This window comes from Pteropus alecto, unplaced genomic scaffold (assembly GCF_000325575.1).
Source record: "Pteropus alecto unplaced genomic scaffold, ASM32557v1 scaffold86, whole genome shotgun sequence".
NCBI classification, from domain to species: Eukaryota; Metazoa; Chordata; class Mammalia; order Chiroptera; family Pteropodidae; genus Pteropus; species Pteropus alecto.
Window position 1 is genome coordinate 27,107,064 of NW_006442109.1, and position 25,072 is coordinate 27,132,135.

Sequence of the window (25,072 nt, forward strand, 5' to 3'; positions counted from 1 at the left end):
GATAAGCGGAAGGTGGGTATAGCTGAATTCGGTAAGTAACATGCTTGAAATTCATGTTAGGAGTTCTGAGCATACATAACTTTTTCAGTTTCGTTAACCATCCTGAAAGTATTTTATGAGGGTCTAATTATTAATATCAACTAATCCCTGGGGAGCTGAGGAAAAAACGATTAAGTGCGCAGACATAAAACATGCAAATAAGAAGTGCAATCAACCAATAAAACCTTCGAAGCCAGAACCTGCAGAATCACTGAGCCTTTACCTGATTTCCTCTTTCCCATCTGTTTCCATGGCTTCCCAGTCTCTTAGCAGGCTCCCACCTCTCAGGCCAAGGGCCCGGCGATCTTTTCAAACCGCGAACAGGCTTCTAAATTGCCACTAGCATTTCACCACCCTCAAGTTTCTGGGAAACATGAGTTCCCTTCAGGTCCTTAAAGAGTGATAAATCCGCTCTTGTTTCTGGGATATCCAGGCCCAAACGAGGGTTTCTACAGGGGTTTATTTGGCATATTTTTCTTGGTAATAAGTGTCTGATGAGGAACTGCTTATTAAGAACCGAAAAGTCTTGAGAGTTGAGGGGGTCTGTACGCAAAGAGCCCTAGAGGATTAAAATTCAAGAGCATGAGAATCAGGAAGTACCGAGACGGCCTGCCTGATTGGAGCGAAGCTTTCGCAGATCTCAGCGACGGTGACGCCAAATATTTGAAAACTGACCCACTTTCTTCCCGTTTTCAGTTTTGAGTAGGATGTGCCGGTCGGATCTTTGTTGGCGGTTTATGTTCTCCGGCTAAACTCTATAGTAGCATCATACTTTTGAGGGTGTTTGAAGGGTCTTTTTAAAGAGGCTAGGAACGGCTTATACTGCACCACCACCAAATTCCAGTCTTTGCTTAAATACCTCCGGAAACGGAGAACTCACTACTAGACCGCCAAACCGGCAGCCAGACTACGGCTTTCCCAGATTTGTGGCCCCGAGGCCAACGGGAGGAGGAGCGAGCCAAATATTGCACGGTGCGCTTGGTTGGCCCCAAACTCTTTTTAAGGGCTGGGAGAAAGAAGAGCCGACCGAGGCGGAGGTGGCTTTTGGCGATCATCCTGACTCTCCAAGGTTACCAGGTTACCAAGAGACAACGCCTGCGCAGTTATCTCCAAAGCCTCATACCAAGCAGTGACGGCTGCCAGAGGGAGGGGCCGCTGAGTCGAAAAAACAAATAAGCCTCGCGAGGTTTCGAGGACCCGGATGATCCGGCCCCTCAGAGCAAAGCCGGAAGAGGGCGGGACGAACCGGAAGAAGGTGAAATGCTCTCGGTAGGTACTCCATGGTTGTGAAGATGGCGGTGGCTGCGTGGCTTCAGGTGCTGCCTGTTATTCTTCTTCTGGGGGCTCGGCCGTCCCCATTGTGGCTTTTCGGTGTTGGACCGGCTCCCGTCGCTGCTGCCGATAGATCCAAGTGGCACATTCCAATATCGTCGGTGAGTGTTCCCAAGCAACTGAGCCCGGAGGAGTAAGGGGTGGGGCTACGGCGGCCCAAGGGGTCCATGAAGGTTCCGCAAAAGTCCGCTTCCAAGGGGTGGAATCGTCGTGACCGTCTGTGTCGCTGCTTAACAGGGACCCACCTCCATGGAGAGAGTCGTGAATTTCTGTGGGTAGATTAACAGGAATGTCAGGGCAACTTCAGGAGCAGAGAGGAATGGTGGGGCGGCTTCTTAGCAAAGTCAGAGAACTTTCACTGCTTGACTTGAGACTTGTAAACTTGATGTATAGGTGGAGAGTGGTTTCTTTTTCAGCTGAAGTTTCACAGAATCCAGTGACCCCGAGTTGGATAAGAGGGATATGTAAATAGGCGTCTTTCTTTCTCCTTGCATTTTTTTTTTTTTTTGTGGTTACTGGGTAATTCTCCTTAGAAAGAATGATTTCGTTTGAACTTTGAAGTGGTTATTCTGAAGCTTTGTTGTGTGATTAGGAAGCCTAGGCATTTAAAACTGTATTTTAATACGAGAATGCCTAAAATGGAATAAATAGTATTCTAAAATCTGACATAGTAAGGCTAGTCTATCTTTTGAACAACTAAGTAGATAGGTTTATTCTTTCTGCCTCCTCCCTCCCTCCCCTTTTAAACCTCATTTGAATAAGAGCTATAGTCCTGTGAGCAGACAAAGTCAGATGCAGGCAGGAAATGTCCAAAAGCATTAGTCCTATTAAAACAACGGTGGCCTTTTTGTTTTATTCTGCTCTGCTCACTGGTTGTACTTTCCAAATATTATTTGAGTTTTATATGGCAAGCATTATAGCTTTTGTTCATTTGGTGAAGATCTTCAGGTTCTCAACTTTAGGTACTTGTTACTAAAATGAGTTAAATATGGCTATCTGCTCATAGAATAGTTTATTTGAAGAAATGATTGGTTATTCTGGACAATGATTAGAATAAAGGAAGAACTAATTAAGGAGTACCTCCCATGAAGATTTAAGTTGAGACTTCTAGCAGTCTTCTTTCTAGAGTCCTTACCTCAAGGCCTATGGGGGAAAAAAAATCATGTCTGTACCAAGTTTCAAAATTCTGCAGTTTGGATGTGGTTAATTTTTACTAAAAGGAAGGATATTGATGCCTTTTTTTTGTTTAGAAAACTAATGAGCTTTTTATAATTTAGGTTTTTATACCATTTATATTCTGCCTTGGGAATTAAAGTGATCTGATGCTAATTATCTTTCCTTTGTCTTTGCAGGGGAAAAATTATTTTAGTTTTGGAAAGATCCTCTTCAAAAATACTACTATCTTCCTGAAATGTGAGTTTTTGCATTTCATGAAGTTTTTGTTTGAGTTTTTGAGTGATCTTTAAACCTTTACTTATTTTCTACCCCTGATGACTTCCTCACAAAATAAGTCAAATAAGTCCTGAAATTGAATAGCCCAGCGTTATAAACATATGCAGTATACCTAAGGTCCTTTCACCCAAAAATCTTCAGAGTACTTACTTGTGTGAACTTTATTTTCTTCTCTTGTTTTTCTGGTGTTACTGTATACAGTTGACCCTTGAACAGTAAGGGAATTAGGAGCACTGACTCCCTGCACAATCAAATCCATGTATAACTTTTGACTCCTCCAAAACTTAAGTTATGGCTCAGTATCTGGGAGTTTGGTTCCAGAACTCCCCATAGATACCAAAGTCCTTGGATGCTCAGGTCCCCTCTATTAAATGGTGTAGATCAGTGCATACAGTTGGCCCTCTGCATTTGTGAACTCCTAACTGCTGATAGAAAACAGTACAGGTATTGAAAAAAAATCCATGTATAGGCTGATCCATGCCATTCAACCATGTTATTCAAGCGTCAGCTGTATAGCTAGACAAGTTATGTCTGCGTGGTGTTTTAATCTGTTCTGAGTTACAGAGGTACTACTGACTTTGCTTTCGTGTGCCTGATAGATGTTTACTGAACACATGACGTAGGTTCGTAGGTTCGTCAGATCATTGGCTCTGAGTGAATAAGTTCAGTAAATCTTGTTTACAAAAGGAGTATTTTACCACTTGGATCCTTGCAAGAGGAAACTCAAAGATATAAGGAAATTGAGATTATGTGGAACAAAACTAGTTTGTCCAGTGGAAAAACCACTGTATCTGAATCCAGAATATCCCATGGTGTGTTAAAGAAAAGCTTTCTTTTATTTCTGCAACTGGCTTTACTTTAGAGAACAAATTATCATGGACAGCTCCATTTCAAGATCAGGAATAAAAAGCCTCATCAATCATGTGTGCTTCTGCGCATCTCTCTCTGAAAGTGCAAAGGTGGGAGTCATGTTGGATGATTTTCTTTTAATCATTTAATAAGTAGTTATTAAAAATTTGCTGTGTGCTAGGCACTGTTTTAGACAGCAGAGAATTTAAAAGGCCCCCTTCTCTTACTAGGTTTATAGTATACATGGGGAAAAGGAGGCAGGTAAAAGAATTTCTATGAAGAATATACTGTGTCCATGAAAATATAATCCCCTGACTATGACTTCATTTTACTCTGACACACTGGTCTTTCTTGTGAGGCTAGTTTATTAGATAAGAGTAACTTTTAGGGATAGCAGTGTTTGTCTTTCAGAATAGTCTGACAGCCTGTATGTTATTCTTTCCTTTTATTCAGTACAGTCTTTTCTAACTTGTGTTTTGATCTAATGGTGTTTCGCCAAGTTACACAAGCTGCATATTTTGAAGTGTCTACATTTCATTGTTTTTGGAGGATTTGTGACTCCTTAAAATTTATATTATCTTTCACTTCTGTGCCTTCTAATATTTACCTTATCTTTGATTTTCTACTTCTGTGGGTATGTTATATAGTTTTCTATGAAATTGGCAGTACTATTTTCACTATCTCTTAAAGCCATCCATTCAGAGTTTTAAAGGGTGTCTTTCAGTATAAATAGTATTTTTACAGCCAAGTTTCCCTGCAAATCTCCTGTTTGGGAGAACTTCTTACTAGCTTTTATTTAATCCCATCTCTGTATGGTTCTTCTGAGCAATTCATAGCAATGTTGCAAAATCCTTTATATCATTTTCATAAATTCTTATTTAATCAGATTTTTGTGAATTTAATTGAGCTTCGTAAAAGTGTGTCCCAGATGCAGTTATGTTTATCTTTGTCATGTTTGCATAAAGTATCTCTAGTATTAATTTTCCTTTCAACAGCTAGAATCAAAGATAAACTGAAATACTGACCTCCCCCAGGTGAGACAGTTCATCAGTCATACAGTCAGATTTATGCTTCTGAGTCTTCAGACTAATGCCTTGGTCCACTAGAATACTGTGTTCCAAACTATTTTTAATAAGTTGTAGGAGACTTTTTTGATTTCATGAGATTCCTTGAGGCCTCTCTTAAGGTAGGTTTTGAAAAGAACCTAATACTCTTATTTTTGCTTTCGCTGTTTCTATCTTCCCCAGCCACGTTTGCTTTTTGTTCAGTTATTTCTATCCAATCTTAATATCTTTCAAGGTTTAAGACATGAATTTTTTCCTCAGTGGAACTATTTTGAATATTGCTTTGTGACATGCCTAATGTTTTTCCTTATCTCTCCAAAGAGAATGTAGTCTTTTTAAGGGTCTTAGTAATTTGTTCCCTCCTATTCTTATCTTTGGCCTAACACAGTGCCGTGTAGCATTGTATACTTAAGTGCTCTGCTGAATAAATATTTGAAGATAATAGAAGACTGGTCTTGTACTTAAGGCTGCTTTATCATTTCCAGGTTTTTTTCCCAACAGAGAACCGCAAATGGAGGTTTTAAAGCATAAACAGTTCCAAAGGTTAAAAACCACTTAACTTCTGTTTCTTTCTGTGGATAACAGTACTTAATTTTATCTAGATTTGTTCTTTTTACATATATTATTTCATTACCTTCTGTTAGGAGAAGATATAGTCTTTGAGTATCTCATTTTAGCAGAAAATAAATGGGATGTGGGTTCACAGTTTAGGAAAAATGCTTTGTTTGAGAAGCATCTTTTATTCACAAAGATTCTTGTTTTATAGTTGATGGAGAACCTTGTGACATATCTTTGAATATAACCTGGTATCTGAAAAGTGCTGATTGTTACAATGAAATATACAACTTCAAGGTAAGGAACATAAAATTACAGACTTTCCTTGGACGTTAGAGATCATCAAGTCCCAACCTGATAAAGGAAGGCGTGTTATGTATCTGTGGAGAAGAGCTGAAAATAGAATCCATGCTTCCTAATTTGTAATCCTCCTGTACCAGCAATTCTCAAACTTTCTGGTCTCAGAACTCTGTTACATTCTTAAATGTTATACAGACTCCAAAAAACTTTTGTTCATGTGGATTATATCTTAGAAATTAAAACTGAGAAAATACAGAAATATTTATTAATTGTAAAATAACAATAATAAACTCATTGCATATTAATATAAAAAATTTTTAATGAAAAATAACTTTTTTAGAAAAGAACAGATGAGTGGTATTTTGTATTTTTGCACATCTATTTAATGTCAGGTATAGTACAAGACAGCTGTAATCTTATATTACAGCTGTCTTGTACTATACGCAGTTAGTTGCAATATGGAATCCGAAACTACATCAGTGAACTTTTTTTACTGTTGTATTAAAAAGAAATTGGTGTGTCTTGACACTTTGAATGGTCTTTAACCCATGTATGATTTTGTAACATCATTCATTAGTCATTTAGAAAATACTGGTTGGTTGAATTATATAAATTTTCCACATATTAACTTATTTTACAATTAACTCAACAATAAGTTTGTTAATATCATTCTTCAGTCTCATCAGACTTTGTGTTAGAAGCTGTTAAACTCATAGTGAGGCAGATACAAATTTTCCAAAATTCCAGTTTTTGTTTGAAAGCTCAAATTTTATTATTGACAATGAATACTGTCAGTTGTCTTCCTTGAAGTGACAGACCCCATTGCTCATTTTCAAGAAAATATCTCCCAAATAAGCAAGTCTGAATAACTAGTTTGTCAGTCATTCTTTCAAGTAAATGAAAAAAGTGTACAATTTGGCTTGTAAGTCAACATAGTTGCAAAGTGCTTTATCTTGAGACAATCATTTATAGTATTTTGCATATTTCCCATATTTCATAGAATATTAAAAAGGCACATACTCAAAGGTCAAGATTTAATAACTTTAATAATTTTTACTACTTCATTAAGGATATTCTTACTTAAAACTGACAGTTTTTTTTTAAACTGCCAGTTTGTCACTGTGAAGAGTACGGTGACTACTAGTTCAGTTAGGTGTTCCTGATAAGGGGCAATAGTTTTACCTATCATTATTTTTGCATTATCAGTACAAGGAAAATAACACATGATGATGATGATGATGATGATAGTTTCGACTTCTTAGATCTCATGAAAGGGTCCACAGACCACACTTTCAAAACTGTAGTGTACTGTACTGGAGCACTGAAGATTATGGCTCCAAGATGGATTTTCAGGCCTTTTCTATTCTTTTTCCATCCTCATTTACCTCATTTTTTAAAATTTTCATTACATATTCCCTACTATTCTTGAGGTTTCTTTTCAAAGATAAAAGTGTACCATTCAGTTGATTTTTTAAACCTTAGAGCGTTTTGAATTTCAGCCTAGTATTAGGATTTAAATTATCTTTTTTATGGTGTTGGTAATCTTTTTTTGCATTTGCTATACAACATTGGGTAGGATTGATAAGAGGAGAACTAAAGGACTGAAAAATTAAGAAAGAAATGATAATAACACCAGAATATGGTTTGAAATGTTGTTCGGTGATCTTTTTCTCTTAATTGATCACCAGTTGGGTTTACAATTAAAAACATCTTATATTTGAGACTTGTGATAAAACTGGTCAAGGGTTTAGATTCAGCTTTCGTAGGTAGTACAAGTTAAGAACGTAAAAATTATTTTGGGTTGCCACAGGACAAAATTATGGAAATGACAAGCAGATAGAGATGTGAAATTGGAGCTTAGAAAAAAGACGGCAAGGTTAGGTTTGTAGGTATCAGAGAAAAATACACAGAACTGATTGATGAAGCCACAAAAAATGATATTTTTCAGAGTATTAATAGTGGGCTGTGAATGGCTACAACAATTTTGTGCTCTATCTTAGCTTATGAACACAAGTATATCTTTTCATTGGTGGTGTTAGTTGAGTCAAGTAACTCTTGTAAATATGTTTTCTTGTGACAAAACCCTCTAGAGTCAGACAGTTTCCCAATCTTGTGAGAATTTTTAGAGGAACTATTCTTTTCGAGCCATAGACTAGAATTCTATACTTTAGGGTTTAATGCTGGGGTACTATCATATAGAGTCTTTATCTAGTCCTAGGTTTTAAATTAGTAAACCCCAAACTATATTTGTATTATAGGCTGTCTATTTGTTCTAAATATCTTACTTGTGAAACTTAAATACTTTGTATTTTCTCTACTTTTCCAGGCAGAAGAAGTGGAGACATATTTGGAAAATCTTAAGGAAAAAAAAGCCTTGTCTGGGAAATACCAAACATCATCAAAATTGTTTCAGAACTGCAGTGAACTCTTTAAGACACAGGTAAGGTTTGATAGTAGTTGGAGGGAAATAGAAGAGGTAAAAAATGTAATGCTTGTATTTTTGGTGATATCAACTTCCTATTCCCCAATTCTTTCTTCTGACAGAAATAAGTTAGAAGCATGTTCTGATAGGTGCATAGCCAACCACTTAATATTCATCTCATCAAAGATAGGATGTGCTTTTTTGGGGTATAAAAAGTAAATCCCCCCAATTTTTAAATTGTAAATATACATAATATTTACCATTTTAACTGTATTTAAGTGTGTCATTCAGTGACATTAAGTACATTCCCATTGTTGTACAACTGTCACCGCTAGCCATCTCTAGAACTGTTTGATCATCTCATAGTGACACTTCATAATCATTAAAGAGTAACACCCCCTCCTACACACACATGTCCCTGGTAAAAACTGTTCTTTCTTGTCTCCGTGAATTTGAGTATTCTAGATAGCTCATACAAGTAGAATCATACAATATTTGTTTGGCTTCTTTCACTTAGCAAAATGTTTTCAAGTTTCATCCATATAGCATGTGTCAGAATTTCATTCATTTTTAAGGCTGAATAATACTCCATCGTTTTGCTTGTCTATTCATCCATTGATGAACATTCGAAACCCCCCATTTTAATTCTCTTGCCATATAATTGTTATGTCCCCAGAAAACTCAACGTTTTTAGATTTTACTGCTATAGATCTGAAATCAAAGGGTTGAATTTCACACTTATTATAAAATTCTCTTTTCTTAGAAATAGGATCTGACTCCAATTTTTAAAAGAAAAATTTCATGTTTTATAGCTGTCGAACATAGTTATTTTAATTATAGCCTTTGTTTTATCCTTCCTGCATTTAAATATACTAGCAAAAAAGCCTCGATGAGTTCACAGAAAGCTAGATTTTCTGTCTAATTACTAGAAGTAAAGTTTATTGATAAGAAGGCTTAATAATTAGTAATTGATAAGCAAATGAAGTAATTAACATTGACCTGTAAGGATTGAGTTCTTGTCATAGCTTAGATTTTATGGTCTTGGAAGGAAAAGAAAATATCTTTTAAGTGGTGGAGAATGGTAGAAAAAGAAGGGTAGGAACAATGGGATGTTGAGTAGGGGATTTTCTGTTAGTTTTCCAAATTTATTCCCCAGGCTAAGAGAATTGATTGGCCTTTCTTGGATTTGATTTGGAAAGCTACCTGTTTTATACTATTGTGCAAGGTTCACTACTTTTAGATCTGCTATACTTTTTCCAGGATCTTGACATATACCCCTACGGGTTAGGTTTTCTCTCCTCCAATCTAGTGTCACAGTGTTGAAATACTTACTCTAATTAGGAGAATGCCTCATCTGCTGATAACTGATAAAAAAAGGTAAATATTATTATAATTAGTGAAAGTTGTTTTTTTAATAGGCATGGAGTATGTTGTGGTGGAAGGAATGGACCCAAGAGTTAGAAATCTTAGATTCACATCCCTTTCTACATAAGGCTTTAAAGATTTGAGCTACAGTTTCCTCATTTGTAGAGAGGGAACTATAAGATCCCTCCATCTTAAGTATATATCTTTTATCTGGGCTTTGTCATTCTTAAATATCTATAATTTGTATGAAGAATCGAGTGGTCAGTTTGCTTTGGTTGTATTTTTAGTTCCCAGCAGGGTTTTATTCACTTGTTTGTGGTTAAATGGAAATCTTTCGTCTGTCAATGTTATAATGTGTTTTGCTTTAACCATTTCTGTGGATTTTGAGCTACACTTTATTTTTACATATCTTTAATTTTAGTTTTATATTTCTTTCATAGAGCTTTTCTGGGGATTTTGTACATCGATTGCCTCTTTTAGGAGAAAAACAGGAGGTAATTCTTTTCCTTGTTAAATATTTCTGAGACTAAAGTAAAAATTTGAATTAATTTTCTTTTCTTTTTTTTAATGTTTAAAGGCTAAGGAGAATGGAACAAATCTTACCTTTACTGGAGAAAAAATTGTAAGTGTAGTTGGGAATTTGGGGCATTGAACACATATTTTAGTTTTCTTATGTTCATGTATTTTGAATTATCCTGGTGTGCCATCATTTAAAAAGAAACTTAAGAATGGAAGCTATACACCAAATGTTAATAATGGCTGTCCCTGAATGATATATATTATTGAGTTACTTTTATTTTCTTCTTTGTGTTTTCTGTATTTTCCATATTTGCTACAATCATTCTATATTTTTGTAATTATCACACCATAAATATGTTCACTGGAAAATGAAAAGCCAAGGTAAGAGGTAGAAGCATTTATTTGAAATCTAGAACATTGCAATTCTCAGAAGCACTGATTCACGCAAAAATCCAAATAGTGTTCTGATTAGGAGGTGATGGCAAGGGATATTTATGAGAAAGGGAAGGGGGGAAATTAATGTGAATAGAAGGAAGGAATTTCTACTGATGTTAATAAATCAAGAAAGGAATTTCTATAGGTGCAAATAAGCTAAGTTATTCTCTAGCTATTACATGATGGTGCTAATTCTAAAGAATGTTGTTAATTTTCAGTCTGGTAGTTTAGCTGTCTGCTTTTCTGTTAGCTTTGCAAACAGTTGTTTAGAACACAGTGTTGTTTTGGCCCATTCCTGAGATTTGAGGAGTAAGATGTGCAAGGCAATTCCTCTGGGGTGATGGCTCCAAATCCATTTTGAAGTGGCTCCAGTTTTGTTATTTTTCACTAAAATTACTTGTAAATAGGAAGAAACTTTTAAGAAAGAGCCTTAAATTCCATCTAAAATTATTTCGTGATAGAATATAACTAAGAGATTTTGGAAAATTGAAATCAAGTTGAAGACTATAAATATGCCTTAAATTTTCATAGTTCACTCTGTAATTCACAATAATTAAAACTTTGCCCATTAAAAATATAGAGAAAATAAGCCATGTTGGATCATGGTTTTTACAAAACTGATTGAAGTTTTTAATTTTATAACAACTTTATTAAGACAATATACATATCTCAAAATTTACCCTTTTAAAACAATCAGTGGTTTTTAGTATATTTACCAGTTGCTGCAACCACCAACTGTTATCTAATTCCAGAACATCTTCATCACCCCAAAAAGTAATGGCATAGCCATTAGCAGTCATTTCTCATTCTATCCTTTCCCTAGCCCTGAGCAGCCACTATTCTTTCTTTCCCAATATGGATTTGCCTGTTCTGTTCATTTCATGTAAATGGAATCATATAATTTGTGGCCTAATTTTTGGCTTCTTCCACATTTTAAAACTCTATCTTTACTTCCTTCTTGTGCAGAGCCTTAAAATCAGCCAGAGGTGAGTGATTAGGGCCTTCTCAGGTCACTGGGGGCACGTGCACAGTCTCACACATACATGTACGGCCCTGGATGTACTTGTGGCCTTCTAGATTTCCTGGAATATTTTAGAGCTTGTCAAAACCCCTATGGACACCTCATTTCCAATTTTTCCTTTTAAGTTTTTGGCCAGCCTCTTGATAGCCCCACCTAGTAACATCATTTCAGGCAGCTATGATCTTTTACAATTGCTGAGTGTTTTTGAGAGTTCCATGAGTACAGTGTCTTTCCCATTGAATGAGTTCTGAGTCAGGTCATATAAAAGATAAGCCCTTGGGAATGGAGCTTTTCAGCACCTGCCAGATAGCCGTGGCGATTGGGCTTTAAGGGACCTCCTAGCTTGTTTTTTCCAGTGACTGCCAAACTGCTGTTTCTCACCCTGTTATATTTGGGAGTACTTTGTTTTCAAGGAGCTTGGAAGGGAGGCATGGGATTAGGGTGAATAAAAACACCACGAGCTTGCTCTCCTTGCTGAGATTCAGCACATTTTCTTGAGGAAACACTTGTAGGATTGTTGTAAGTGTTTAGTTAATTTCCGGAGTTCCAAAAAAGTTAATTTTGATAGTTTTTACCCATATTCTTGTTGCTTTTATGGTTAAATGTATTTTCAGAGGTCCTTATTTTGCCTTTACTCTCCCTATCCCAACTATAGTTGTACAGAATTTTAACCTAAAAATGAGTTAGGTTTGGCAGACTTCATTTATTTTATTTTATTTTTAAAAAACAGAGCATTCATAGTTTTTTCTTATTGCTAATTTGTATAGATTTACTATAACAAATGAGAAAATATACATAAATGAAAAGAAAATCATCTATATTACTACCACACACTTAGACTACAAACATATTTCTCTTCTAGTCTTGTCTTTGTGACTATATTTAAAAATGGGAAGCTTACAATATGTATTATATTGCAACGTTTTTTGTTTAGCAATATAACATGGACATCTTTCCAGTTTAGTAAATATCATTACTAAATGCCTGCATAGTATTTTTTGTATGAATATACTGCAATTTGTTAACAAATTCTCTATTATTGGACATTCATGTTTCATTATCTTGCAATTTTAAGCAGTGCTTTAGTAAACATTTTTGTAGATATATTTGTTTTTAGCTCTTTAGTTTCTGGTTTCAAAACAATTTCATGTTGTGAACATTTTGCTTGTATAAATTAAAAGTAAAAATCTTTTGTAATTTCATTTTGTAGCAGTTTTGTGTCATTATACAGAACATGTGCATATTAACCCAAATGAGATATTTTATGTACTGCCATGTAGTTTTTTTCTTTCCACTTAAATTAGTACATTGAGCACTACTTCACCTTTTTTATGGCTAGGTACTATTTCATTTTACCATGATTTTTATAATTAACTCCCAGTCGATGTGCATTGGATTGTTTCCAGATTTTTGCTATTATAGTTAGGTCACATTCATAATGTCTAGTTATATCTTTGTGCACATTTATAATATTTTCTTTAGCCTAAATTTCTAGAAGTGAAAATGCACAATTTTTAAGTTCTATTTTTATGTTTTGCCAAAGTGCTTTGGAGAAAAGTTGTAGCAATTTATGGTCCCAAGAAAGTAAGATTGGATTTCCCTCTTTTCTCACAGACAGTGCCTATTCTAATTTAAAACATTTTATACACTCTGTCAGATTAAATTGTTGTAAATTGTATTTTTAAAAAATTGTTGTCTATGGCCATGCCACCCTGAATAAGCCCGATCCTGTCTGATCTCGGAAGCTAAGCAGGGTCGGGCCTGGTTAGTACTTGGATGGGAGACCACATAGGAAGACCAGGTGCTGTAGGTGTAAAAATAAAAAAGGGACGTACACCGACAAGGTCCTTGCAATCTATGAGGTCAGCCAAGGGTCACCTTGCCTAAAAAAAAAAAAATTTGTTGAAGCTGAACATTTATATGCATATTGGCTGTTTGTAATTATGCTTTATTTAGTGGTCTTCTGGCATAGCCTACTTTTCACTTCTATTCAAGGCTTGAGCCCTGCTCCTAGTGATTAAAGATGACTGAAAGATGACCTTGTGGAATATCAATAGTAATACTTAGAAATGTTTAGTCAGATTATAGTCAAAGAAGTCAAAGAATTTTCGGTACCTTTGACGATTCTTTCTAAAAATTGGTTTTAAGGGAATACTTTATAATCCTATTTAAAAGATACTCACAAATTCAGTATCTCTACGCCTTTTTATAAGACCTCGGATGAAATATGTTTTTTTAGAGGAAAGGTCCTCTCCCTGTCCCTTTCCCTAAGAAAAGATTTCTGGTTTGATTTAAACAATTATGAAATATATTTACCATTGTAGAGTTTTAAAATTAATAGTTTTCTTTTTTAGAGCAGTTTGAGTTTCACAACAAAACTAAGCAAAAAGCAGAGTTCCCACATACCCCTACACAAATGCACACTCAGACTCCCCCACCGTCGATAGTGCGTTATATTTGTAAATTGATGAACCAACATTGACACACCATTATCAACCAAAGTCCATGGTTTACATAAGGGTTAGTTCTTTGTGTTGTACATTGTTTGGGTTTTAATAAATGCACAATGACAGATATACACAATTACAATATACAGAATAGTTTCATTGCCCTAAATATCTCCTGTGCTCCACCTATTCATCCCTCCCTCCCCCCAAGCCTCTGGCAATCATTGATTTTTTTTTTTTTAACGCTCTCCATAGTTTTGCATTTTCAAGAATATCATATTATGGAATCATCATATACTTTTCAGATTGACTTCTTTCCCTTAGTGATATGTATTTAAGGTTTTTCCATGCCTTCTTGTGGCATGATAGCTCATTTCTTTTTTGTGTCAAGTAAATTTTCCATTGTCTGGAAGTACTGCGGTTTATCTCTTCACCTATTGAAGGACACTTACTAAAGGAGCTAATAATAATACCTATCTGATAGGGTTACTGTGAGGATTAAATAATAAATGTTACATGCTTAACAGCGGCATGTGTATGATATTTTTACAGGGTCAAAATAGCTATAATTCCAGAGCCAAATGTAAACTGTCAAATCTTGGACAATGAGAATTAATCAATCCCTTTTGAAATTAGAGAGTTTTGAGATACATAAAATTAATAGCAGCACAGCTTATTACACCAAAGCTTTATTGGTTAATGAATAAGTAAGTTCAAGAAATGTTCAGTTAGTATGGGTAAGTAGAATATGATATACCTAGAACTTTGAAGCTATAAAGTTTTCTCACAAATGGCTCCTAAATTTTGTCAGAAGCCAACAGATAGAGATAAATGTATGATTCTGCATGACATTTATATTCTTAAGTAGCTAAGATAACCTAATAAATATATAGCTGAAGAATCGCTTAATCTGCTTTGTTTGACGCTTTGGGTTTGTATCATGAAATATAATTTTTGAACTCTTATTTAGCCTTTTCTTGGGTTATAGGATAATTTAAACATTTGAGAAAAGCTAGGCTTCCACAGGAAAATGCACAAATGTGCAAAATCTATTATTTACTCTGAGTGGTTTCCTAGATCAGTGGAGCTTACCTAGAGGTCTCTGGATAAAATTCCTTTTAAGACAAAAAGGTAATAAATTTTAAGACTAAACAGCAGTGCCTCCTTTCACACACAGGGAAGAAGCCAGTCATTTTCTGTGTTCATCTTCTTTGTCTTTGTCATGTGTTTGTGAAGGTCCATAGTCCATCTAGCATGTATGACAACGAATCTTTTGAAGGCTTTTAGCTAGGGCTCTGTACAAGCTAACTGGCCTTGGAACAGATTCTTCCTAAGTAACCAGTTCTTTAAACGTGGGGGCTGTTACTCTACTTCCTTGACTTTGTGTGACAGTGACTCTTGCTTTCCACATAGGGTAGCCAAGATTAAATTTGATATAAATGTGAGACCTTGTCAGCAGAAATTCTGGTAGTCTTGGAAAGGGCATTAAGCAAAGAGAATTAGATTCGGGAAGTGGTGTTTATAATTTGCCAATGTCGTCATGGATGTTATTTTTTTTTTTTTTGGTGATTTAAATAATTGTTGGGATGGCTATGGAAAATATAACCTAGTATCATAGCATGGCTTAGTTAAACAGATTCAGTTTAGTGATTTTAGTTGAGGTTTTCCTTGTAGAAAAGTAGGTAAGTTAAATGTGTGATTTTTGTGTATAACAAGATACAAAATGTCCTGCTTTATAGTAATTCATAGTCTAACCTATTTTTTCGAATATACAATAGGCTTGTTTGTTTTGTTGTGCCTACTGTTTTAACAAATGAAAGTGAAGGACTCAACCATGTTTCTGGGTACATTCTGAAACAAAATTTTTATATCGTATTATTAACTTGTATTTTTAATTCTTAAGACCTGAAGATTTAATGCTTTTTTTTCTCCTTAGGCAATGCATGATCCATTGAAAACTTGGCAAGATGCACCATACATTTTTATTGTACATATTGGCATTTCATCCTTAAAGGAATCATCAAAAGAAAATTCACTAAGTAATCTTTTTACCAGTAAGTACATTTTTGTTTCTTTTTACCATTTATTTTATTTTCTAGTTGTATCATGCATGGTGGGTCATGTGTAATTACTTTAAGGGAGGGAATAATTAATTAAGAATGTTAAGTAGAAAAATTTAGGGAGAGAAATTAACATTTTGCTGTATCCAATATGTAGCAGTTTTAGATACTTCATATGTGCTTGCTTAATATATGTGGTAGATTCTAGATGTCATTTTCCTTCATTTGATCCTCCTGCTTTTTAAATTTTTAATTAGTATCATGTTCTCAGTATTCTAAACTAGACTTCTCAAAGTTTAGTTACCAAGTCAAATCTGGAAATTTTTTAGTTTATCAGCTTTGGTAATTTTTTAGTGTCTCGATATATTTTTAAAATAATTTTTCATCTACAGTTCACATACAAAATTATATTATTACTGTGTTGTACACCCGAAACTAATGTAATTTTGTATGTCAACTGTCTCAATTTTTCTTGGTGTTCTCCTTTCCACTCTTGCTGCCCAGCTTATGGAGTGATCATCTCTAACCAGAAATTTTGTAGTAGCTTCCTAACTAGTCTCATTTCTTATAATTTTTGTTTTGTTTTGTTTCTTCCTTCTTCTTTTCAGTTTCATTTCATCCTCTCCTTTCTCAAATAGAATATTAAATAGAAACAATAATGGTGGCCATCTTTATCTAGCTCTTGACTTTACTGGCAGTATTGGCACATATCACCATTAAGCATGATGTTTACTGTGGATTTTTCAAAATAGTCTGTATTTGGTTAAGGATGTTCCTTTCTATTCCTATTTTACTAAGTGTATTTTTCTTTTTAGTATTAAGAATGAATACTCAGTTTTATCGGATGCTTTGATTATGTTGATTTAAATGATCATATAGATTTCCTCATTTAATCTGTTAATATAATGCATTATATTAACTGGTTTTCTAATGTTAAACCATTCTTGAATTTCTGAGATGCTGTTATTTGGTCCTGATACACACACACACACACATGCACGCACACACAGCTGGGTTCTATTTTCCATAATTTTATTTAGAATTTTTTCGTCAATGTTCAATGTAAAATTAGCCTGTAATTTCCTTTGCTGTATATCTTTTATGAGTTTTGTCATCCAGGTTATTCTAGTTTCATACAATGAATTGGAAAATGTTCCCTGTTTTTATATTTTGTGGAACAGTTTTTACAAGGATCGGGTTATCCGTTCTTTGAATATTTGATAGGACTCACTTATGGTAGTGTTTCTGCCTGTTCTTTTTCTCTCCTCCATGTATATTTTAAACAGTTGATTCATTTTATTTAATAGTAAGTTAGTTTTAGTTTTTCTATTTTTCTTTGAATCACTTTTTTTTTTTGAGAAATGTTTATTTTAAGATTTCAGATCTATTGGCATGAAATCATTAATGGCATTTTACAAAAATCTGTATCTGTAGCCTTTTTCATTCTTAGTATTGCTTTTGTGCCTTGTTTTTTTAAAACTTTTTAAATCTTTCTAGAATTTTATTTTACTGTATTTGTATCCCAGTGAACCAGCTTTCGGTTTTGGTAATTTTCCTAACTTTTTCTTTATTGTCTATTTCATTTATTTTTATCTTTTTCATTTCTTTTATTTGACTTGATTTTAAACTTTTGTTTTTTGTGAATTCTTGTGTTGAATGTTTAATTCCTAATCCAGAATGGGTCATCTGCTCCATAGTACTATGGGATATAGCAGATCTAGGCCAATCGGCAGGTAACCCAAGACTTAACGCGTATCCTCCTTTATCTCTAGGCCCATAGCTTTTTAATGAGTAATAGTCTCAAGGAGCAGTTGCCAACTTTAATTTTCTTTGAAAAGGTTGGAGGAAAAGCCCTGTTCCACTCCACTTTAGCCTCTTCATGCATCGCATCTGCTTCTGGTTTCCCTTTTTCTTAGAATCCTATTAGTTTCTGTGATTCTCACAGGAACTGCACTCCCAACTATCGTAGCCTGTTTTGGGGCCCAGAGTCCAACATGGCTATAGATTCAAGCCTCATGCACTATTCCGATTATATTCAGTTTTGATATTTAGAGATGTTTACCTTGTTTTTGAGTATCCTTTTTGTTTTCTTTATTGTTTTATCCATCTTTTGTGTGGAGCTAAGAAGAAGATACTTTCAAGTATAGACTAAACTGCACATGAAAACTCTAGAATTTTCTCTTTTCTCTCAGTTTTATTATTTTTCTTCCCTTCATTAAATTCTTTGAAGTCTCCCTATTGCATATAAAATGTCCACAGTCTGCAGCAACGCTTCTAAAACCTACAGCTTGTCCCAGTTTACCTTTTGCTGCCTTCTGTCAAAACGTTATGATATGGTATGATATACAGTATTAGGCTATGTGTTCTTTAAATATATCATGTAATTTCACACCTGTCTTTGTTATTCCTTCTGCCCAGATGGCTTTTTACTCTTTTCCTGGAAAGTACATACAGTTCCTTCTGGGTCTGACTCAACTCCCTCTTCCTTCTAGATAGTAATTTACTAAGATGACAGAAAACATCTTACACATCTTATCATCTCTTATGTTTTCCATAGTATGTGTCGCATAGTTAAGTGCTCAGTTATATTTTAGCATACAGCAGAGGTTAGCCAACTTTTTCTTAAAGGATCAGATAGTAAATGTTCTCTCTCCTACAACTACCTAACTCATTGTGTGAATGCAGCTGTAGACAATACGTAAGTGAGTGAATGTGGCTATTTTCTAGTAAAACTTTATTTATAAGAAGTAGATAACCGGATTTGATACATGTGCTGTATTTTGCTGACCTCCAGCATAGAGTAAGCAAAGAATATGATACATATTCAGTAATTGTTTTGGTTTTTAATTAAATTAAGAAGATATAGATTTAACAAACAGTTTGCTGTGAAATTTTTGTGATTGCTATTATGGGATGTTCCTTTTCATAAAAGTGTTAGACCTGATTTACTTTTAATAATGGCATATCCTTTTTGCCTGATAAAAATTAGTAGATTTCTATTGAATAGGCAGTTATTAATCTATCTCTGGAGATAGAAATTCCTTCTCAGATAAATCAGTTTTACTTATTAACCGTACCTAAAATTTATCCAAATAGTTTTATTCATTACAATTTAAAAATAGTCATAGGTTTGCTTCAGTAAGGCAAATCTATATTTCAGATTTTTGTTACTGTCACTTGTTCTGCTTCATTAAACCCCTTGTTATTAAGCACCTTCTAAAATGATACTTTAATGTAGCAAAGTCACATAAAATTGAAGTAGATAAATAAAAAGGTAATGGGGAAAATAAAGGTAAGGAGAGAGAAGACAAAGAGGGCATCAAAATGAAGGAGTGAAGTCCTGTACTTTTCAGAGCATGTTAGTGACGTGTTGTAAGAAAAAATATATATGAAATGTTTGGAATTTAGATGAGGTGGGGAGGTTCCAGTTGGGCAGCTCATGAAAGGCTTTGTAGAGGAAATACATTCAATCTAGTCTTTAAAGGGTGTGAGTATGAGAACAGGACTTTAAGATACTGATGGTACAGAGGCATGGACACAGCATAAGCCATGAGAACCCTTCATGAATTTCAAAGTACTCTACAAAGATAATGTTCACCATGATTGAAATGGTTAAAAGTAAATGATCCACTGGAATTGTCATTAATTTTATCAAACAAATATCAGACAATGTTTTTGTTTAATTTCTGCATCCTTTACATTAATTTTGAGTACTGTGTTTTGGCAGTGACTGTTGAAGTGAAGGGTCCCTATGAATACCTCACACTTGAAGAATATCCATTGATGATTGTAAGTGAAGTTATATTCTTTAATTTCAGCATTAAATGAGTTTAGCTTGAAAGATTATTCATATTTTTTGGCAATATATTTAGAGTTGTTCCTGAACAGTTCAGAAAGTATTGCTTTTACTTCTGTACTTACTTTTTACTATAATAAGATCTTGGGAGTGTCAGTGAACTCCTTCGTGCCTCATTTTCTTATTTGTAAAATGAAAAGGTTGATGACTTGTGGAATTTTACAGTTGGAAAGTACCTCAAAGATTGTTTCACATCTCATATCCTCTCTAGGATCCAAAACAGGGCACTTCTTACAACCCTATAATTTCTGATCCCACTTAAAGTAACTAAATGATGAGCTTCATCCTTTTCAGAGAGAAAGAGAGAGAGTGTGTGTGTGTCTCTCTATGGGAATATCTTTAGTGTATTTTCAGATTTCCTTTGTTTATGGTTTTTTTCCTTATTCCTTTTCCTTTTACAGTTTTCCCAGTTTGTCGTGTTTCATTGTCTTCAGATATGTTCTAACTCTGCCACACCCTTTTTCCTGTTCCGTGTTCTCTTTGTTTATATTCTTTTACATTATAAGTTGAAAAAGCTTATTTAATACAGATGAGCAGTCACTCTTGATGACAAGCCCTTAGTCTCCCTCTGCTCAAGAGGAGATAAGTTTTTCACTTCAGTATTAAATTCCAAAGAAATAAAATAATTATTTTTTAAATAGAATGTATGACATGTATTTTTTATAGCTTGCTAAATGAGTATTTACTGATTCTAAATTGACTCTTGGCCTTAATCCTTTTTATCTCTTATCTACTTTGATGACAGTTTTTCATGGTGATGTGTATTGTATATGTCCTCTTTGGTGTTCTGTGGCTGGCGTGGTCTGCCTGCTACTGGAGAGATCTCTTGAGAATTCAGTTTTGGATCGGTGCTGTCATCTTCTTGGGAATGCTTGAGAAAGCTGTCTTCTATGCAGAATTTCAGAACATCCGATACAAAGGAGAATCTGGTATGTAACCAAAAATGTTTGTTTGCCACTTTGTAAGTGATTAATAGGTGAGATGCATGACAATTTTCCTAAGGTCAGCAGTCATTAAGTAGGTTTAACTTTTCAATTACTCAATTACTAGAATAACTTAATCATAGTCACTGTGATTGTGACTTTTGTTTTTAATCTCATAACTTGTGGGTTCAGTGATTTAAGAGTAATTTTATTGAAATATAGTCAAAAATTAACAACAGTAGTGGCCATTTTGGGAAAGATGATTACCATCATTGAATCTCAATTGTTGTTGATATTTCATTCATTCATTCATTCATTCATTCATTCATTTATTACGATGACATTGGTTAACGAAATTCAATAAGTTTCAACTCTACATTTTAACAGTAAGGCATATATATGTTTACACTGTGTGTTCACCTTCCATAGTTAGAATTCTTTCTGTCACCACATATTTGACCCCCTTTACCGCATCTGCCACCCTCTTCCCCCTTCCCCGCTCCTCTCTGGTAACCACTAGTCTGTTGTCCATGACCATGAGTCTCTGTCCTGTTCATTTGTTGCTTTTAGGTTTATATCCCACATCATAGATCTTTAAGGCACCATTATTATATGCATCTAAGAGAGAAAGTAATACTGCTAATTTAATTGTAAGATGCCATTGATTGTAAGACGAACTTTGATTTCAAAGATGTTAAAATGGTGGGGAAAATAGAGAAATGCATTGAAGAATTGGTGAAATTCAGTAATACCAAGAAAATAGGAGAGTGCTTATGGTTTAGTAAGGTGAACAGTTAATGACACATTGTTTTGTAACTGAAGTTTTTTTCGGTAGCTTCAATTCTCATCATACCATTTAATTACTGATAATTATTGTTGCAAGATACACTAATTAGATCTTTCCCTGGTCTTTGAAAGGGCTTGAGAATAGTAGACGTGAACATGAATTGAAAATGGTGTGTATGTGTTTTGTACTTTTCTGTGTATAGCTGTGTTTCAGAGTTTTTTAAAAATGGGGAGAATATTCCCTAGATGCTATAAACTGTCCAAGGTGGGTAAAGTATTCTCCTGAGTTTTTAGTGAAGTGGGAGATGCAGAGAGAAGATAAATTGAGCACACCCAGATTGCTGTTCACGTAGGTAAGATCATAAGTGAATATCAGCTTGTATACTTGTAAAACTTGAAGAAGTATTCTTTTATGATAGACATAATACCAATGCTTATTCTAAAGTGTTAGAGATCTATATTCCTGTTCTATAATTGCACCTTTCCTAAACCTAGGTTACAGCACCCTTTCCCCCCTTTTTTCTTTCTCATAGTCCAAGGCGCCTTGATCCTTGCAGAGCTACTTTCAGCAGTTAAACGTTCACTGGCTCGAACCCTGGTCATCATAGTCAGTTTGGGATATGGCATAGTCAAGTAAGTATTAACTTCCTATATGTTAGAGCAACTTAAAACACTGAGTAAATTGAAACGGTATTGCAGGTTTGCAGTATAGTAGTTCTGAAAGAGTTCGTATAAGAAATAGTTCTGAAATAAAAGATATCTGAAGTTTTTTGTTACGTAAACATAACCTACTATATAGTGCATGTCAAAATGCTGAACTTTTAGAGTAAACCTATAGAGATTTTACTCTTCCAAAATATTTTGCATATCAAATTTTTAATGGGAAGAGCACTCTTGTTATAACAGTGTGAAAATAAGCTTTTTTTTCCCCCGCCATAGCCACAGCCAATGACATGGCTACGGCTTCTCTTCCCCCCTGAAAATATTTTTTTATTCAAAAAAATTTAATGAATGCCTTCTATAAGGCATTGTTCTAGGCCCTGAGTATACAGAAAAATAAACAGAAGACTTGGAGTTTACATTTGGAGGGGCACAGGCAAAAATAAGTGAGTAAATAATATGTCAGTGATTAAGACAGAGAGTAGAGAGACTTAGGCAGGAAGTGGAGCTTGTGATTAATAGGGTAGTCAAGGAAGTCTTTACTTAGTGACATTTAAGCAAAAATCTCAAGTTGGTAAGGGAACTATATGTACACCCAGGGGAAGAAATGGTAAGATATGGTCAGATTCTATATATATTTTGAGGGTAGAGCCAGTGGACTTTGCTGATAGATCAAATGTGCAACGTGAAAGAGAAGAGAAATCAAGGATGATGCCATCTATTTTGATGTGAGCAAATAGAAGGATGCAATTGACATTTACTGAGTTGAGGAATATCTTAGGTAGAAGAAGTTTGGAGTTGGGGGCAAGATTAGGAATCCAGTTAGCTATCCAGAGGGAAGTAAGGGCAGAAACAGATTTGGGAGTCATCAAGATATAGATGTTATTTAATGCCATGAGACTGACTATGATCACTGAGGAAGTGAATGTGTATAGAGAAGAGGTCAAAGGATTGAGCCCTTGAACATTTTCTATTATTTAGAAGTCAGTGAGATGAAGTAGAATTAGAGTAAAGGAATTGAGGAGTGAGCAGTGCTATGGGAAGCACACTTGAAAACTCTTTCAAGGAGGGAGTGATTAATTGTGTCAAAGAGGATTGAGAATTGATCATTGGATTTAACTACATGCAGGATATTAGTGACCTTAATAAGAATGGTTTTGGTGAAATGGCAGAACTTGGAGTGGGAGCTTGTTTGGAGTGAGTTCAAGCGAGAATAGTACAGGAATTAGAGCTAGCCAGGTATAGACAGTTATTTCAAGGAGTTTGTTTTAAATGGGACTAAAAAAATGTAAGGTTTTCAACTTTTAAAATTTATTCATATAAATGAGTTTTACTTTAAATGAAACTGGAGGAATGAGGGTAAATTATATTTTTAAAATTTATTCATTTAACAAATACTTGAATACCTCCTATATGCCAAGATGTATTCTGGATTTCTAAGATAGAGCAGTGTGGGGAAAAAATTCCAGCCTGTATGGAGCTTTTCTAGTGTATAACAAAAAATATAAGAACAGATTGCTAAGAGTTAGGTCAATATGATTTAAAGTAGTGCTTCTCAAACTATAAAACACTAATGAATCAACTGGGGATCTTGTTAAAATGCAGATTCTGATTCAGTTACATTTTGAACATTAGGGATCTAAGACTTCCTCCTTCAAATAAGCTGCTCAAAAGATTTTTTCATATTTTGTTGGATTTTGAGCTTAATGTACCATTTATGAGCTTCATGTACCATTAATGAGCTTCAATAAGGTATTTGATTATGTTAAGGAATTGTTAAATTTTTTAGATTTGGTAATGATATTTTGGTTATGTTTTTAAAGTTATGTTTCAAAACATTGAAACACAAAAGATATGATGTCTAGGATTTGCTTTAAGATAATATGGGAAGTGGATGGGTTGTGCATGGGTCAGGATTGGCTATTGGCTATTAGGACTAGATGATGGGTATATAGGGCTTCATTATACTATTGAATGTGTTTTAGAATTCTCTATGATAAAAAGTTTTTTTAGAAAATGCAATAACCAGGGACCTGTTCTAGAGTTCTTGTCTTCAGTGTCTTGTTTTAATACCATATGTTCTTCTGAGTTTTTTTTTTCCCTCTAGGTGAATTCACAAAGTAGATCTGGCTTATCTCTGTTAAGTTATTGGCCTGTATTAATCAACATGAGCTTGTCTCGGGGTTTGTGGCATTTGTACTCAACTATCTCTTTGCTTACTCTGTAGGCCTCGCCTTGGAGTGACTCTACACAAGGTTGTGGTAGCAGGAGCCCTTTATCTTTTGTTCTCTGGAATGGAAGGGGTCCTCAGAGTTACTGGGGTCAGTACCGCTTAAAATGAGTTTTTGTGGTCAAGTCAGATATATTGTTTTTGTTTTGAGAAAGTAAGCTTCTTTACTATTTCCTGTAAGTTGCCTTTTGGCTCTGATTTTCAAAATGTATGTATAATTCATTTTTTAAAAAAAATTTATCTATTAGAGCTTTATAGATTTAATGTGTGACTGGGAATGAATGCTTTCCCACCTGTCCCCAAATTGCTATTTATTTAGTTCCTCCTTCTGGGCAGTGGACTCCGTTATCTTACATAAGTGGCAAACATTGTAATCACACACTTGCTGGTTAATCTACTTTTTGTTTTACAGTGACAGTGCTCTTTCCTTAACCAGCACTTGAATTTCAAAGCCTTTCTTAAAATGCAGCTAATTAAGTTTTACATAATTCACGAGAATTATATAATTATGGCCTTTCAGGGAAGGAAATGAAAGCACTGAGATATATAAGTGATAAATATATGTCAGAGCTGGATTAATGTGAAGAAGAAATAGGCCTCACTATGTCATTTTAAAATTTATTTTCTTATTTAAAAAACATTCTGCAAAAACTTGTTAGATTCAAGGTGGTAAATGTTAGAAACTTGACTTTCCTCTCAAACTGGGCTCAGTAAGTTTTGCAATAAATTGCCTCTTAAACACTTTATGGATACAAAT

General features: G+C 34.6%; 2 protein-coding genes and 1 non-coding gene across 11 annotated transcripts in view; 2 read left to right on the top strand and 1 right to left on the bottom strand.

Annotated features, from left to right (window-relative positions):
* The window catches only part of GANC (glucosidase alpha, neutral C), a 60,734-nt gene extending 59,538 nt beyond the window's left edge, over nt 1–1,196 (bottom strand). Inside the window, exon 1 of one of the 5 annotated variants that reach the window (XR_003042645.1) lies at nt 263–1,192. Coding sequence is in view for 4 of the 5 variants with exons in the window: in XM_006920460.3 (XP_006920522.1) it covers nt 263–291 (29 nt within the window). In the remaining variant the exon portion in view is untranslated. Of the gene's footprint in view, nt 1–262 lie in introns of all 5 variants that reach the window. The other 4 variants (XM_006920460.3, XM_025038729.1, XM_025038732.1 and 1 more) reach the window with 4 other exon arrangements.
* Nucleotides 1,165–25,072, top strand: part of TMEM87A (transmembrane protein 87A) — a 37,131-nt gene continuing 13,223 nt past the window's right edge. For 3 of the 5 annotated variants that reach the window (XM_015595935.2, XM_015595934.2, XM_006920458.3), the window contains exons 1-11: nt 1,175–1,472; nt 2,724–2,784; nt 5,503–5,588; nt 7,918–8,031; nt 9,819–9,872; nt 9,956–10,000; nt 15,737–15,854; nt 19,588–19,649; nt 20,462–20,645; nt 21,959–22,058; nt 24,313–24,406. In XM_015595935.2, the coding sequence (XP_015451421.1) occupies nt 1,320–1,472; nt 2,724–2,784; nt 5,503–5,588; nt 7,918–8,031; nt 9,819–9,872; nt 9,956–10,000; nt 15,737–15,854; nt 19,588–19,649; nt 20,462–20,645; nt 21,959–22,058; nt 24,313–24,406 (1,071 nt within the window). In that variant the 5' untranslated portion in view covers nt 1,175–1,319. Of the gene's footprint in view, nt 1,473–2,723; nt 2,785–5,502; nt 5,589–7,917; nt 8,032–9,818; nt 9,873–9,955; nt 10,001–15,736; nt 15,855–19,587; nt 19,650–20,461; nt 20,646–21,958; nt 22,059–24,312; nt 24,407–25,072 lie in introns of all 5 variants that reach the window. The other 2 variants (XM_025038734.1, XM_015595936.2) reach the window with 2 other exon arrangements.
* Nucleotides 13,048–13,166, top strand: LOC112469772. The gene has a single exon (XR_003042729.1). It is a non-coding gene; the product is annotated as a 5S ribosomal RNA (ribosomal RNA).